At 44.6% G+C, this 16363-nt stretch overlaps 1 protein-coding gene across 2 annotated transcripts in view; it reads right to left on the bottom strand.

Moving 5' to 3' along the window:
• EIF4G1 (eukaryotic translation initiation factor 4 gamma 1) overlaps positions 1-8523 on the bottom strand; it is a 73199-nt gene extending 64676 nt beyond the window's left edge. The window contains exon 1 of one of the 2 annotated variants that reach the window (XM_075861905.1): positions 8441-8523. In XM_075861905.1, the coding sequence (XP_075718020.1) occupies positions 8441-8502 (62 nt within the window). In that variant the 5' untranslated portion in view covers positions 8503-8523. The remainder of the gene's footprint in view (positions 1-8440) is intronic. The other variant, XM_075861906.1, reaches the window with a different exon arrangement.
• Between the last annotated feature and the right edge of the window lie 7840 nt (positions 8524-16363).

Raw genomic sequence — 16363 nt, 5'->3', positions numbered from 1 at the left:
TTCCCATGCAGCGTCAATTCTGCGGAATTAGGTGCGGAAATTCCGCAGCATTTACAGTAGCAGCAAAGTGAATGAAATTTAAAATTATGCCGACGCTGCATTAAAAAAAAATCTGTCGCTAAAACGGTGCAATTTTAAATCTGCAGCATGTCAATTTATGATGCGGTTTCGTTGCCCTTCTTTTGCAGGTTTTAGGCCTCATGCACACGAACGTAGCCATGTGCACGGCCGTGATGGTCGGGTCGGCCGGCTGCGGACTGTCAGCCGTGAGCCGCACGCAAATCGCGGGCCATGCATATGGCCGCGGCCATTATTTTCAATGAGCCCGGACCGCAGAAGACTGCCGTAATAAGGCATGTCCGTTCTTTCTGCGGTGCGGGATCCCGGGCCACGCATGGACCGTAAAAACTACGGTCGTGTACATGGCCCCATAGAAATGAATGGGGCCGCAATTCTCCAGTGGAATTTTCGGGGGAATTGCGGCCGCAAAAGCACGTTCGTGTGCATGGTGCCTTACAACTCCATTAAATTCAACAAATAGCCAGTGTGACGCTGCGACACCGCAGCAAAAACTGCAGAGAAAAAATACAAAACACTTTTTTGGTTTAAAATAAAATAAGTCTATACTTACCCCCGGCCGTTGTCATAGACACGCTTCTGTCTTTCCTCCATGTAGTCTGGCCTGCTGGGATGATGTTTTATCCCATGCGATTGCTGAAGCATCGTCCCAGGAGGCCGGTCTGCACAGAACAGAGAAACACCGCCATGACAACGGCCGGGTGCAAGAATAGGCTTTTTTTTTTCTAAGCACTGGTTTCCATCCGAATTGCTGCACCACAAATTAGTGCGTCTTTTCGGGCGGAATACACTGCGGTAGGGTTGTCCCGATACCAGAATATGGACTTCGATACCGATACTGTGTGTTGTATTGCGATTTCGATACCAAAACGATACTTTGCCAACAGTAATTAAAAAAAAAAAAAAAGTTCTTCCATTTTCTGATGTGAGGCACAAGGTGTGATGAACTTTGAATGTGCCTCACCTTAAGGCCGGATTCACACGAGCGTGTGCGTTTTGCGCACACAAAAAACGCAGTGTTTTGTGTGCGCAAAAGGCACTTAACAGCTCCATGTGTCATCACCATATGATGCGCGGCTGCATGCTTTTCGCGCAGCCGCCATCATTATGACACTGTTTGTATGTTTGTAAACAGAAAAGCACGTGGTGCTTTTCTGTTTTCATTCATAGTTTTTACTGCTGTTGCGCGAATCACGCGTGTTACACGGAAGTGATTCCATGCGCTGTGCGTGATTTTCACGCACCTATTGACTTGTTGACAAATATAGGACATGTCGTGAGTTTTACGCAGCGGACACCCACTGCGTAAAACTCACGGACTGTCTACACGGCCCCATAGACTAATATAGGTCCGTGATGGCACGTGAAAATCATGCGCGTTGCACGGACGTATATCACGTTCATCTGAATAAGCCCTAATAGTAATTAACCCAATGGGGTTAATTACGATTATTGTGAGGCACATGGAGATTAAATTAATCACACCTCGTGCCTCATAATAAGTGAAAGAACTTTTTATTTTAGGTTTTTACAGCATACACATCATAAATGACGCAAAAAAATTGTTGTGCAGGTTATTACGGCCGCACCAATACCGAATATGTGTATATTTTATGTATTGAGACTTATTTAAATTTTTAATTGTAGAAAAGGTGTATTTTTATTTTATTTGATATTACTATGTTTTTACTTTATTTTTAAACTGTAATGTCCTGGCATATATCTATATGCCAGTACATTAGCCTGTGTACGGATAGTACACATGCAGTTGTTAGGACATACCCAAGAATGCCCCAAAAACCGGAAATATGGTAAGACAGCCCTGGGGTCCTTCAATGGACCCTGGGCTGTCTGCCCATTTATGGTATGGCCCTCAATCGCATCACAGGGATTCCTGTGACTCAATCCAAGGGGATCATTTTCCTCTTGAATGCTGCCGTCAGCTTTGATCGCAGCATTCAGGGGAATAGTGGCGGAGATCAGAGGTTTCTCTCATCTCCGCTGTTATAGAGCGGGGCTGTGGGTGTGTAATACAGCCATTGCCCCGCTCCTGGCAATAAGTGTGCACACGGTCAGCATGAGGTGATGCGGCCGACGCTGCACTAATGAGCGGCGGTTCAGTCACTGAAGACAGAACATGGGGGCATTTCCCAGACTGAACACACTACAGGGAGCCGGGCTTCTAGCATAATACTTATCTATGACGCTAGGTGTCACTGCCTCTCCGCGGAACTACTGTCCTGTACTGAAAACATGATTACAGTAGGGGACAGTTGTCCCGCAGCGAGGCAGTGACATCTAGCGTCATAGATAACTATGATGCTAGAAGCCCGGCTCCCTGCAGTGTTCGGTCCGGGAAATGCAGCAGACATACGGACCGTATATCACGGACCATACATGCTCGTGTGTGGGAGGCCTTAAGGGGGTTTTACACAGGACGATAAGGCAGATGAGCGTTCGTATAACACTCGTTGCTGATAATTGCCCTGTGTAAAAAGGGCAGCGATCAGCAGATGAACACGCAAACGCTCGATCATCTGCTGGTTGTATCGTTTAAAAAAAAAAAAAAAAGGAAAGTAATATTGTTGTCGGCAGCACATCTCCGTCTGTAAACAGTGAGACATGCTGCCGACATGATAACGTATAAGGGCGAGTGATTGGAGTAACGAGCGCTCGTCCCCATCTATAGCTCCGCGTGACAGAATGAAACGAGTGCCGATCAACGATGTCTTGTTGATCTGCACTCGCCGCTTATCGGCCGGTGTAAAACAGCCTTTAGTCCATTTTAACTGGTTGCCAACACAGGAAGAGAATACTCGTCCTGAGCGGCGGGTACTTGGTGCATCAGGACGAGTATTCTCGTCCTGTGTGACAGCTGTGTCGGCACGCCATGATGAGCAGGGCAACGGCTGAAATACACAGCCGCAACCTTGCTCTATCGGCGGAGAGAAGAAAAACCTCTTCTCTCCACCATTAACCCCTTGAATGCCACGATCAAAGCTGATTGCGGCAATCAAAGCTAAAGTGAGAAGGGGGTCTCCCCTTTGATCGCATCACAGGAAATCCCTGTGACGCGATCAATGGCTATACCTGGTATGGGCAGACAGCCCAGGGTCCATTGAAGGACCCCAGGGCTGTCTGCCCATATTTCCTGTTAGTGCATACCGCGAGGTATGTCCTAACTGTCTGTACACAGGCTAATGTACTGGCATATGGATATATGCCAGTACGTTGATGCTCAAAAATAAAAATGAGAACTCCCTCTACGGGATTAAAAAAAAAAAAAAAAAAGGTTAAACATTTTTTGTTATAATCGAAAAAAATATAAATTGTAAAACAAACACTGGAATACATTTTTTACAATAAACTTTTCAAAATATAAGTCCCAAAACGTGAAATATACGCATTTTTGGTATCGCCACGTCTGTAAGAACCTGTACAATAAATGTGTAACATTATTTATGACGATCGGTGTAAATAACAAAATTTATAAAACTGCAGCGCAACTGCTGCTTTTTTTGCAAAAATAAAAATGGATAGAAATTAAACGATAATGTAAATGTACCTAAAAAAAATGGAACCTACATAAAGTACAACTCGTCCCGCAAAAAACAAAGTCTCATACAACTAAGTCGGACAAAAAAAAAAAAAAAAGACAGTTATGAGTGTCATGATGCAAAAAGGGAAATCTACAAAAATTGTTTGGTCCTCAAGAGGTTAAAGAGACTGTCACCACATTATAAGTGCCCTATCTCCTACATAAGGAGAGCGGCGCTATAATGTAGGTGACAGTAATGCTTTTTATTTAAAAAAAACGATCTATTTTCACAACGTTAGGAGCGATTTTGGTTTATGCTAATGAGCTTTCTTAATGCCCAAGTGGCCGTATTTTTACTTTCGACCAAGTGGGCGTCGTACAGAGGAATGTATGACGCTGACCAATCGGCATCATGCACTCCTCTCCATTCATTTACACAGCAGAACCGCGTTCTTACTAGAACATGATCTGCAGCCACATACACAGCGATTCTGCTTGATTAACGTTAATCAAGTGTCCTGATAATGAATACACATGACCATCCGTCCTGGACGTCATGTGTACTCAGAATCCTGACACTTCTGAATCTTTTCTTTGAGATTTCCAGCACGGGAAACGAAATCTCGCGAGATTACGGAGATAAACGAGATTTTGTTTCCCGTGCTGGAAATCTCACAGTTTTACCCTAAAATAGACCTTTTACCGTAGATTTTAATATATTACTTGTCTATATTAGGGTAATGGGTCCGGGCTAGCGTTACGACAATGATTGGCGGGGGGGGGGGGGGGGGGAGACTGTTTGTTTTGGAGTGGGTATTTTATGTGTATTCACTATAAAAAAAAATTGCACTTCACTTATTTTTTTTATTACTATGGTCTGTCCCTCAAAGGTCAAAAAAGACCTTTGGGGAACTTTATATATTTTTTTTTTTCTCTCTTTTACACCATGTGTTTCCACTGTAACTGGAGCTGCACAGCCCCAGTTACAGGGGAAATCAGCCCTCTCATAGTGACGATTGTCACGAATAGGGCTGTGCTGGATCTAGTAAGACCCAGCAACAGTCTGTCAGTAACGTCACCCGGCAATCATGTGACCAGTACACTAGGACCAATAGACAGCGGTGCAGCCGCTGCCTCTATTCCTATACACAGCGTTCATTGAGCGCTGTGTAAAAGAGATCGGAGGAGACAGAAGCAGCGAAAGCTGCTTCTATCTTCTCCTCAGGGTCCCCGGCAGTCACTGACAGCCGGAGACCCGACATTCAGCTGCCCGATCACTTGGGCAGCAAGTTAAAACCCGAGCCGTAAAAAGTCTATGGCGCGGGTTTTAAGGACCCTGACCGCTGGCCGTAAAAACACAGCCAGCGGTCGGGAACCAGTTAAGGGTACTATTGGATGTCTTTTGGTAGCAAGTGACATTGCAATCCACCATTTTTTTAAACCGTCTACAGAAATATTTTAGGCTACAGAATTTCTCTTCCGGCTCAGTTCACTACCCGCAATGAACACAGTCTTCTCCTAATGTAGCAACCTAATGACTTGTGCAGCACAAACCCACCCACAAGCATTGCTGACCGAGCACTCCGGTACAGTCCACACCATTTTCCTCTGAAAGATTAGCAGACGAGCAGATACACTGAACTAGAAAGATAGATAAAAACCCAAAAGACTTTATTGAATCTACAATTACGCTGACAACCTCATATGTATTGGTGCCAACAACTCTTATGACAGTCCGATATTTTATTTTCAATCTGAAAGCTTATCAAGAAGGGGCCATACAATAAAAAAAGGTTTCCCACAATGCAAACAATATTCCCTTAGAAGAATTCTTCATATTCTGTAAAATGATGTACACTTGCATTGCCCCAGATGTATTTCTAATAATGAAATGCTAGTTTACCACTAGACCAAGACAATACAAGTGATTCGACCGATAGAGCAGATTTTCATCTCCTAGAACCAACTGCTTTTGATAACATGACCACAGTATCAATTCTTACTGATATGAAATCATTAAAGGCTATGCACACCTACTAGGTTTTTTTTTTTTAAATGTCTCAGTGTGATTGGTGCAACATCCCAATACACTTTAAAAAAAAAAAATACGTTATGAGATACAGCTGCTTTGTATCCTGTATACAGAGCAGCTGTATCTAGTGCTGTAAGCGGGACTGACTGGTTACAGAGACAGTGGGTCCAGATCAACATGTTATGGATCACATCCAAGTTATAAACTTAGATTTGATCGGTTACAGCTCGTGACCAGCTGACGCTGAACTGACAGATTCAGGTTTCAGCGCAAAATACAGCTGCTCTGTATACAGGATACAAATTAGCTGTATCTCAAAAAGTAAAAACAATTGTTAGCAAAAATAGTTTTTAATAAAAATTACAAAAAAAAAAAATAGTTTTCAAAGTTGTACATAGCCTTTAATTCCATGGCCACATAAAGTGAAGACAAGCTTTAATCTTTCTCTATAAAGAAAAAAAAGCAACATTGCAAAGAAATGAAGAAAGATGGAGTCTAAGGGTTTATTCCGGACGCATGTATTTGAATGGGGCCGTTCACGGTCCGTTGAAACAATGGCCATGTGAAGGGCCCGTGAAAAAAAATAGGACATGTCTTATTTTTGTCCGTTTTCACGGATCCCTCAATAGACAAGTCTATGTGGTATACCTGAAAACAAGTCACGCATGGGTGCGACTCGGACATGAAAACCGTTTTTAACATCCAAATTTGCACTCGTTCGTGTGAATCAGGCCCAACTTGGATGGTCAGTTTATTGTAGCCCAGGTGTCAGCAACTTTCGGAACTCCAGCTGTTGTGGAACTACAACTACTAGCATGACGCGAAAAACAAATGCTTTATTCCAGCCAAAAGCCGGCAAGGCATGCTGGGAATTGTCGTTTTACAACAGCTGGAGTGCGAAATGTTGCTGACCCCTGTTGTAGCCTATATAAGCAAAAAAAAAAACAACACTTCAATAAGAACTTTTTGACACCAGTGGAAACAAAAAATGGTATCAACAGCACGGCTAGGAGCTCTACCTCAACACACTTATAAAGCTACTAGAAGCGAAATAAAACGCATATGAAGAATTACTATGCCCAAAAAATGGCTGCATTAATTGGCTGCCCAACTTACTGCGCAATTCTAGCTCCTGCTTTAAAAATTTTCATTGGCGTTCGTGGAAAAAAAAAATGTATACGAAGCAATGAAAACAGTATCTTCCATTAAGCAAATATCCGTCAGTGTGTACTGACTCCAACAAAAAACGTAAAATTGTAATGCTGTGAAGATCGGAGGAGAATCTTTATGTAAATCACCAGGATATGCGCCAGCGACTCCAGCACACCAATCACATGATCCATCAGGAATGGAATAAAGTAGAATTGGGGGGGAATCACATGTGCACAGCAACCGTATTGATAACTTGACGACTAATGTTCAACGGAACAGTGTAGCAAAATGCTGGAAACGTCACAGATCGCAAATAACCAGATTCTGTGGGGTACACGCACAGTCACCCATTCTCCCACTCAGTTTCCTAAACGTCTGAGTGATCACTTCTCCAAACCACATTGCTGCTCATAGCAACACCACGTTTCAGCACTCGTCCACAAGCATGCACGCAGCAGTCAGACACACAGGACCATTCACATTGTTACAGGTCTTGTGCAAGGATGAGAGGTTTCTTGTGAACAGTTAATCCCAACGTGGCCGAATAACCCCCTGCGTTTCTCCAGATTTACACACTACAATGGTAACAATAATGGCTGGTGCACCAGAAACACAGATAACCACTTTGTAGAATATATATAGTCAGAAAATGATAGTACTTATGCCTTTCATCTACAAATAGTGGCAGCCAGATGTATGCCACCAGCCAGATGTATGCCACCAGCAAAACCCATTGAGTTCTTAGAGACTCTGGGATGACCCTTCTAATGATACTGAGCTAGAAAGGGCATGATTAGGCTTGTAGTCCATGCGGGGCACACAAGCTGAGGGGTTCTCATGAGTTTACAACCAATTTAACAGCTTCGTTCTATCAGTGTTTTAATCCCAGGAAACCGCTAAACATTCAGACATGCAGCGCTAACACCGCCTGCAGATGCCACACAATGAGGACACTAAAAAAGGTTTGCAGTTATTAGTAGTAACCATTCACTGGATATTAGTGGTTTCATTACAAATAAATCCCATTGATGCATCAAATAAAAAATAAAAATTGCACTGACATTTGTGCCATCAGATACGTTGTTGAAGACTTGATAGCTGGCACAGTTCCCAAATGCATTCAAAGTCCCCATGTGAAGAAGGCCACATGCCCAGCTCACTGCAATGTCCCCGAGTACTGGAATGTAGAACACAATGAAATCTATCACATTCTCAATCCCTGCGAGCAAAGATGAATATACTGAGCAAAGCCTTATCATCAGCTCTATAGAAATCACACAGCAAGCACATGGGTACATTACATGGTAAGGGAGGCTGGCACAGACATGACAAGCATATGACAGGTACAGAATGAAACGGGCCTAACCCATGTGTGCCCACGAAATAACTATGAACAATGGATGCGAGGATGAGGATTAGGAAACCGTCCACACCACTGGTAATGTAGAAGACAAAATACACCGGCCCCGCACCACCCCCAGCCTATTGTCACGGCCAGCCGGGCCTCACCCGGGATCCTCATGCTCCCGTCAGTGAAAATGACGTAACGAAGATGGTTACCCACTAGAGGAGAAAGTCACCGGCTACATGGCGTGGTTCCCTACCACCCCAACCAGCGGACTATGGCATCATATTCATACCGGTACGGGTGACTTGTAGCCCGGCGGTGACATATGATATCACGGCCAACGTGTGATGTCATTCACTAGCGGCAGACATAGCCGGGCACTGCCATACGGTGAGGCCAACCGTGCCAGAGGTCACACCGCAGACTATTAATACACGTGGCAAAAAAACGGGCTAGGGCAGAGCTACTATACCCGTGTCGGATACAAATGCCGGCTGACACAGAGAAGGCTGGCAGGGCTGAGGGCCCGAATCATACAAGGTGGACATAACCGACTACAGACACACACATATCATGCTGGGCTGGGCACATAAGCCTAGCCGTACCGGGCGGACAACTGCCTCGGACCTGTGGGAACGTAGGAGACGAAGGATGGTGATGGATTGCGAGCCTGGCCCCACCAAGTCTCACCTGCTCTCCTTAGTCCGCGCAGCCGGGCGCAGCCGCACCAGCCAGATGGCCCATTTCCGGATCCCGGCGCCGTACTACGCAGGCGCACACGATGTCCACGTGACAGAAATGAGCGGAAGAGGCGGGCCGTCAGAAACGCTGCGTCGCCTTCCATGCCGGACACGTGATGAGTGTGCGACAGGCAAGTGTTGAGGGCGTGATTGATGTCACATGACGAGTAACCTGCGGAAGCATTCAATGGAAGCCTAGTGTGTGGTTATTGCAGCCGCAAGTATGTGAACACAGTTCAATAGCGGAGAACAAAAGATAATGGACGTCATGTATAAAAAACTAGAACGGACGAGAAGTGCAGGTATTGATCATATGCCGCTAATGCCCAATCGTCCTAGTCTAACCGCTGTGACTGCTGCCGATCGCGAGAACAAGATGCCAATAATCCACCAATGTCTGATGAGGCAAATCATGTCTGCAATAAGGTCAATTAACGGGTTGTCTAGTTTTTATTTATTTTTACTTATTTGTAGTATAGGAAATCATACAGTTTGCTAGAATACACGTATTAGAAATTATGCTCACATACCTTTCTTAGGCTATGTTCATACGGGGTATTTTGCCGAGTTTTTTGACGCGGAAACCGCGTCGCAAAAACGGCCCGAGAACGCCTCCCATTGATTTCAATGGGAGGCGTCGGCGTCTTTTTCCCGCGAGCAGTAAAACTGCCTCGCGGGAAAAAGAAGCGACATGCCCTATCTTCGGGCGCTTCCGCCTCTGACCTCCCATTGACTTCAATGGGAGGCAGGAGAGAGCGTATTTCTCGCTGTTTTATGCCCGCGCCGCTCAATGGCCGCGGGCGAAAAACGGCGCGAAAATCGGCGTGCAGGGAGAGGAATATCTGCCTCAAAGTTCCAAACGGAATTTTGAGGCAGATATTCCTCCCCCAAAATACTCCGTGTGAACATAGCCTTACACTGCATGAGGCCCCTGTCACAGTGGAATGGTACAGCCCACAGATTAGTCCTGTGTAGGGCATCCACAAGCTAACTGAATATGGCTAAACATGGCGTCAGTCATGTGACCAGCACACACACACACACACACACGCGCGCGCGCGCATTCAGTTCGCTACAGGGTTAGGCCTTATTCACATGAACATATAACACGTCTGTGCTACGCACTTCCGGGTGATGCGCGCTACAGTAGTAAAAACTATGAGTGAAAACAGAAAAGCACCACGTGCTTTTCTGATTGTAAACCTAAAACCAGTGTTATAATGATGGCGGCTGCGTGTAAATCACGCAGCCACGCACCATATGCTGATGACACACGGACCTTTTGCTCGCACAAAACGCAGTGTTTTTTGTGCGCGCAAAACGGACATGTCCGTGTGAATAAGGCCTTACATGACGTGCTGGGACCACATAGCAGACACATCCATGGGCTAGGTGAATAGGACTAATGGTGGGATAATGATGAGCAGCTATTTCACTGTGCCCGTATTCACGGTCCCTAGATGATATATATCTAAACGCCTGTCTCTATTAATAACATGACAACTTCACTTAAAATTAAATTGAGAAAAACCACAACACACACAGGAGACAGTGAGAAGAATGTAAGATCTGCTCCTCACAGACACTGACAGACATGAGATGCTGCTGGAGGTAGAAATATTCTATAACTCCTGCTCCTCAATAACCTGTTATTCACCTGTTATATACCTGGACAATGTTACCTGAATTCCACGGGTCACATGACTGCCGCCATCTTTAGTCCATTCAGTTATCCTATGGATGCATTTCTATGGACTAATCTATGGGCTATACCATTTTTATTTTTTAGACAAAGGAAACGACACTGGTATGAGACAGATATGTGATCCGAATTTTAAATACGTATATATGAGAAATCTGTATGATTTTCTATTCTGTAAATTATTAAAACAAATTAAAAGCGGTCAACCCCTTCAAGTAGTTAAAGGGGTTTTCCAGGGACCCAAAATCTTTGAAGTATTATTCGATGTAACTATTTAATAAAGTTCCTCATATATAGTCTGTATTAAATCTGAACACATTTCTTCCTATTCACCCTACCTCTGCCCTGCCAGAAGTTCTGATTTTCATCTGTCTCTTTTTTTCTCTCGACACATGGTCGTGCACCAGAGTTAGGCTGGGTTCACATGACCTATTTTCAGACGTAAATGAGGCGTATTATGCCTCGTTTTACGTCTGAAAATAGGGCTACAATACGTTGGCAAACATCTGCCCATTCATTTGAATGGGTTTGCCGACGTATTGTGCAGACGACCTGTAATTTACGCGTCGTCGTTTGACAGTTGTCAAACGACGACGCGTAAATTGACTGCCTCGGCAAAGAAGTGCAGGGCACTTCTTTGCAACGTAATTTGAGCCGTTCTTCATTGAACTCAATGAAGAGCAGCTCAAGATATACGAGCATCACAGACGCCTCGTATATTACGAGGAGGAGCATTTACGGCTGAAACGACGCAGCTGTTTTCTTCTGAAAACAGGCTGTCATTTCAGCCGTAAATGCCTGCTATCGTGTGAACATACCCTGAGAATACACACAGCCCTGTGTCGATACCTCACTGACCTACTGTAAAGGATCTGCCTGACACAGCTTCTGTGTCGACGCCCGTGGTTAATCAGTCTACATCTGCTCCTAGGTCTGATAGAGTGACTCGATCTGCTACCACTCAGGCTGGTAGGCCGAGGAGTGGGAGAACCTATCACAGCCTTGCCAGACGGTCCTAGCTCCCGCCCTCTGTCTATTTATACCTTCATTTGCTTCATGTCTTTGCCTGTGATTCTCTCTTGTTTCCTGGCTCTGCTGCTCCTGCTATCATTATTGACCTCTGCTTCATTCTGACCCTGGCTTTACTGACTACGCTCCTGCTCTGCGTTTGGTACCTCGTACACTCCTGGTTTGACTCGGCTCGTTCACTACTCTTGTTGCTCACGGTGTTGCCGTGGGCAACTGCCATTTCCCTTAGCTTCTGTGTACCCTTGTCTGTTTGTCTCTCGTGCACGTATTGAGCGTAGGGACCGTCGCCCAGTTGTATGCCCGTCGCCTAGGACGGGTCGTGCAAGTAGGCAGGGACTGAGTGGCGGGTAGATTAGGGCTCACCTGTCTGTCTCCTTACCCCGTCATTACATAATCACAGGCCCATATACCTTTTCTACCCTGGTTCCTACTACTATGGACCCCCTTGAGACCCTGGCTCAGCAAATGCAGGGTCTCTCCTTACAGGTCCAAGCCCTGGCTCAGAGGTGCGACCAGCGTGATGCTAACCAGTTAGTGCCCCCCACCTCACCTCTTGAACCCCATCTCAATTTACCTGACCGGTTCTCAGGGGACCGGAAGACTTTTTTTTTTCTTTCGGGAGAGTTGTAGACTCTATTTCCATCAAAGGCCCCACTCCTCAGGTTCTGAGAGCCAGCGAGTGGGTATAATTGTCTCCCGGCTCCAGGACGGCCCCCAAGAATGGGCCTTCTCCTTGGCTCCTGACGCCCCTGAACATTCCTCTGTTTACCTTTTTTTTCCACTCTCGGGCTCATCTATGACGAGACTGACAAGACTGCCTTTGCCGAGACTCAGCTGGTGACCTTACGTCAGGGTAAGAGACCCGTTGAAGAGTACTGTTCTGACTTTAGGAAGTGGTGTGTAGCTTCTCGTTGGAATCACCCTGCCTTGAGGTGCCAGTTTAGATTGGGTCTGTCGAACGCCCTGAAAGACCTGTTAGTTAGTTAGTTAATTAATTAGTTAGTTAGTTATCCCTCTTCTGACTCTCTAGATCAGGTTATGGCTTTAACCAAGGATTCCGGGCCGAAACGCGCGTCGGGGCTGACACCAGAGACAGTGACCTCCGTGATGGGTAAGAGCCCCTCTTCAGTATTTGAATAGACTTATCATGTATGGTATATACCCCCCTTTTTTGCCATATCTATACAACATTTTTAATTGCACGAGCAATTCCCTGTGTGCATTATGTAGAGTCTATACATGGTGCATATATCATTATTTATATTAGTTACTGAACCACCATATGTTCACTTACATTTGGCTTTTGGAATTAATTTACAACATAGTCCATACATAAAGTGCTGAGTAGGTTCTCTTACCTTTTCGTGCTGTGATATAATTATGCTATACAAATGCAATGTGCTTTAGCTTCATCTTTTTGTGATTACACAGCGTCATTCATATATTTATATATTCATATTTTTTGTACAATCTGGTTGTCTTTCTGCACTGTGGAAATCATCTCTGCTTTTAATATGTTTTGTAATTTTAATTTGATCTAATACATTTACATTGTTTTAACTTATTTTTGGTGTGTCAGACTCCAGTCTTTAGGTTTTTCTATAAATTAGCGGGTTTCACCGTTACCACCATGTTCATTATGGGTTGTTGTGCCCAGGTCCCTATAGACATTGCACACTAAGTGAAACACATGTTTATAACAAGCACTCTAGGGATTACTTTTGGTGTTCTCCACTTAGGTACACACAGGTTATGGCTTTAGCGGTACGTCTTGACTGACGTCTCAGGGAACGACGACTTGAACGTTTTTGTGCCTTCTCCTCTGGCTCCCCCATGATGGATCCCGAGGTTCCGTTGCTTGGTTCTTCCACGGAAAACTCGGATGAACCTATGCAACTTGGGGCCTCGGTGTCTCCCCAACAACGTAGAGAGCTCCGCAGGAAGAATGATCTCTGCTTCTACTGTGGGGATGACAAGCATCAAGTGAACAACTGTCCTAGGCGTAAGAATAAGCAGCCGGAAAACTTCCGCGCCTAAGTGATCATCGGGGAGGTCGCTTGGGCGCACAGGTATTTCCCGTAAATATGAAACCTAATAAGATCTTGCTTCCCTTTCAGGTCTCTTTTGAGGGTAGGTCTGCCACCGGTAGTGCCTTCGTGGATTCAGGGTCTTCTGCTAATATTATGTCTGTGGAATTTGCTATGTCTCTAGCTATGCCATTGATTGATTTGCCTAAACCTGTCCCGGTAGTGGGTATCGACTCCACTCCACTTGCTAATGATTATTTTACGCAGCATACCCCTGTTTTTGAACTCATTGTTGGCTCCATTCAGTTGGAGCAGTGTTCTGTACTGGTGATGCAGGGATTATCGTCCGATTTGGTTTTAGGCCTTCCCTGGTTGCAGATGCATAATCCCACGTTTAACTGGAATACTGGGGATCTTACTAAATGGGGTAATGAATGCATGACGTCCTGTTTTTCTGTTAATTTTAGTTCTCTCCCTGAGGAGGTGAACACTCTACCTGAGTTTATTCAGGACTTCGCTGATGTTTTTTCTAAAAAGGCCTCCGAAGTGTTACCTCCTCATAGAGAATACGATTGCGCAATCGATTTGGTACTAGGAGCTAAGCTCCCTAAGGGTAGGATATTTAATCTCTCTTGTCCCGAACGTGAGGCCATGAGAGAATATATCCAGGAAAGCCTGGCCAAGGGTTACATTCGCCCCTCTACTTCTCCGGTAGGTGCTGGCTTCTTCTTCGTAGGGAAGAAGGATGGTGGTCTTAGGCCGTGCATCGATTACCGAAACTTGAATAAGGTCACTGTAAGGAACCAGTATCCCCATCCTTTGATTCCTAATCTCTTCAATCAGGTTCAGGGGGCCCAATGGTTCTCTAAGTTTGATCTTCGGGGGCTTATAACCTTATCCGAGTCAGAGATGGGGATGAGTGGAAGACTGCGTTTAACACGCCCGAAGGTCATTTCGAATACCTCGTCATGCACTTTGGGTTGTGTAATGCTCCCGCGGTCTTCCAGAATTTCATAAAGGAGATTTTAAGAGAATACCTGGGGGGATTTCTTGTAGTGTACCTTGATGACATACTTGTGTTTTCCAAGGACTGGTCCTCCCACATTGAGCATGTCAGGAAGGTGCTCCAGGCCCTTCGGGAAAACAAACTCTGCTAAATCCGAAAAATGTGTTTTTGGGGTGCAGGAGATTAAATTTTTGGGTCAAATCCTCACTCCCAATGAATTCCGCATGGACCCTGCCAAGGTTCAGGCTGTGGCTGAATGGGTCAACCTGCCTCCCTGAAGGCGTTACAGTGCTTTTTGGGGTTTGCTAATTATTACAGGAGATTCATTGCTAACTTCTCGGTCATTGCTAAGCCTCTTACGGATCTCACTCGCAAAAGGTGCTGATCTCCACCACTGGCCTCCGGAGGCGGTCCAGGCTTTTGAGATCCTTAAGAAGTGCTTTATCTCTGCCCCAGTGCTGATTCAGCCTAACCAAATGGAGCCATTCATCGTGGAGGTTGACGCCTCCGAGGTGGGAGTGGGTGCTGTCTTGTCCCAGGGTACCAGGTCCCTCACCCATCTCCGTCCCTGTGCCTACTTCTCCAGGAAATTCTCGCCCACTGAGAGTAACTATGACGTGGGCAACCGCAAACTCTTAGCCATTAAATGGGCATTTGAAGAGTGGCACCACTTCTTGGAGGGGGCTATGCACCAGGTAACGGTCCTTACCGACCACAAGAATCTGGTCTTCCTAGAATCTGCCCGGAGGCTAAACCAGAGACAAGCTCGATGGGCGTTGTTTTTTACTAGATTTAACTTTGTGGTCACCTATAGGGCTGGGTCTAAAAATATTAACCCTTTATTGACCAGCCTATTTTGGACCTTAATGACCAAGCTATTTTTTACGTTTTTCAATCGTCGCATTCCAAGAGCTATAGCCTTTTTATTTTTGCGTCGACATAGCTGTATAAGGTCTTGTTTTTTGCGGGACAAGTTGTATTTTTTAATAGCACCATTTTTAGGTACATATTATTTATTGATTAACTTTTATTAACTTTTTTTTGGGGGGGAATAGAAAAAAATCTGAAATTTCGCCACTCTTTTTTGCGTCCTAAATCTACGCCGTTTACCGTGTGGTATAAATAACACAATAACTTTATTCAGCGGGTTGTTACAATTGCAACGATACAAAATTTGTATAGTTTTTGTATGTTTTACTACTTTTACACAGTAAAAACGCTTTTTTTTCTAAATTATTTGTTTTTGTGTCTCCATATTTGAAGAGCCGTAACGTTTTTATTTTTTCGCCGATGCGGTTGTGTGAGGGCTTTTTTTTTGCGGGACGACTTGTAGTTTTTATTGGTACTATTTTGGAGTAGATGCGACTTTTTGATCACTTTTTATCACATTTTTTTAAAGTCAGTATTCACAGAAAACAGCAATTTTTCCATAGTTTTTTATTAATTTTTTTACGGCGTTCACCGTGCGGGTTAAATAATGTAATAGATTTATAGTCGGGGTCGTTACGGACACGGCGATACCAAATATGTGTAACTTTTTAACTTTATTTTGTTTTTTTAACAGTAAAGCATTTTGTAAGGGGAAAAGCTGGGTTTTTCATTTTTTTTCGCATTTTTTTTTAAATTAACTTTATTAAACTTTTTTTTCACTTTTTTACTAGTCCCATTAGGGGACTATAATATGCGATTCTGCGATCGCATTTATAATTCA

The sequence above is a fragment of the Rhinoderma darwinii genome, chromosome 4 (genome assembly GCF_050947455.1).
Source record: "Rhinoderma darwinii isolate aRhiDar2 chromosome 4, aRhiDar2.hap1, whole genome shotgun sequence".
Taxonomy (NCBI): Eukaryota; Metazoa; Chordata; class Amphibia; order Anura; family Rhinodermatidae; genus Rhinoderma; species Rhinoderma darwinii.
The sequence above is the reverse complement of the archived record's forward strand: the minus strand, read 5'-3'. Positions and strand labels throughout refer to the sequence as shown.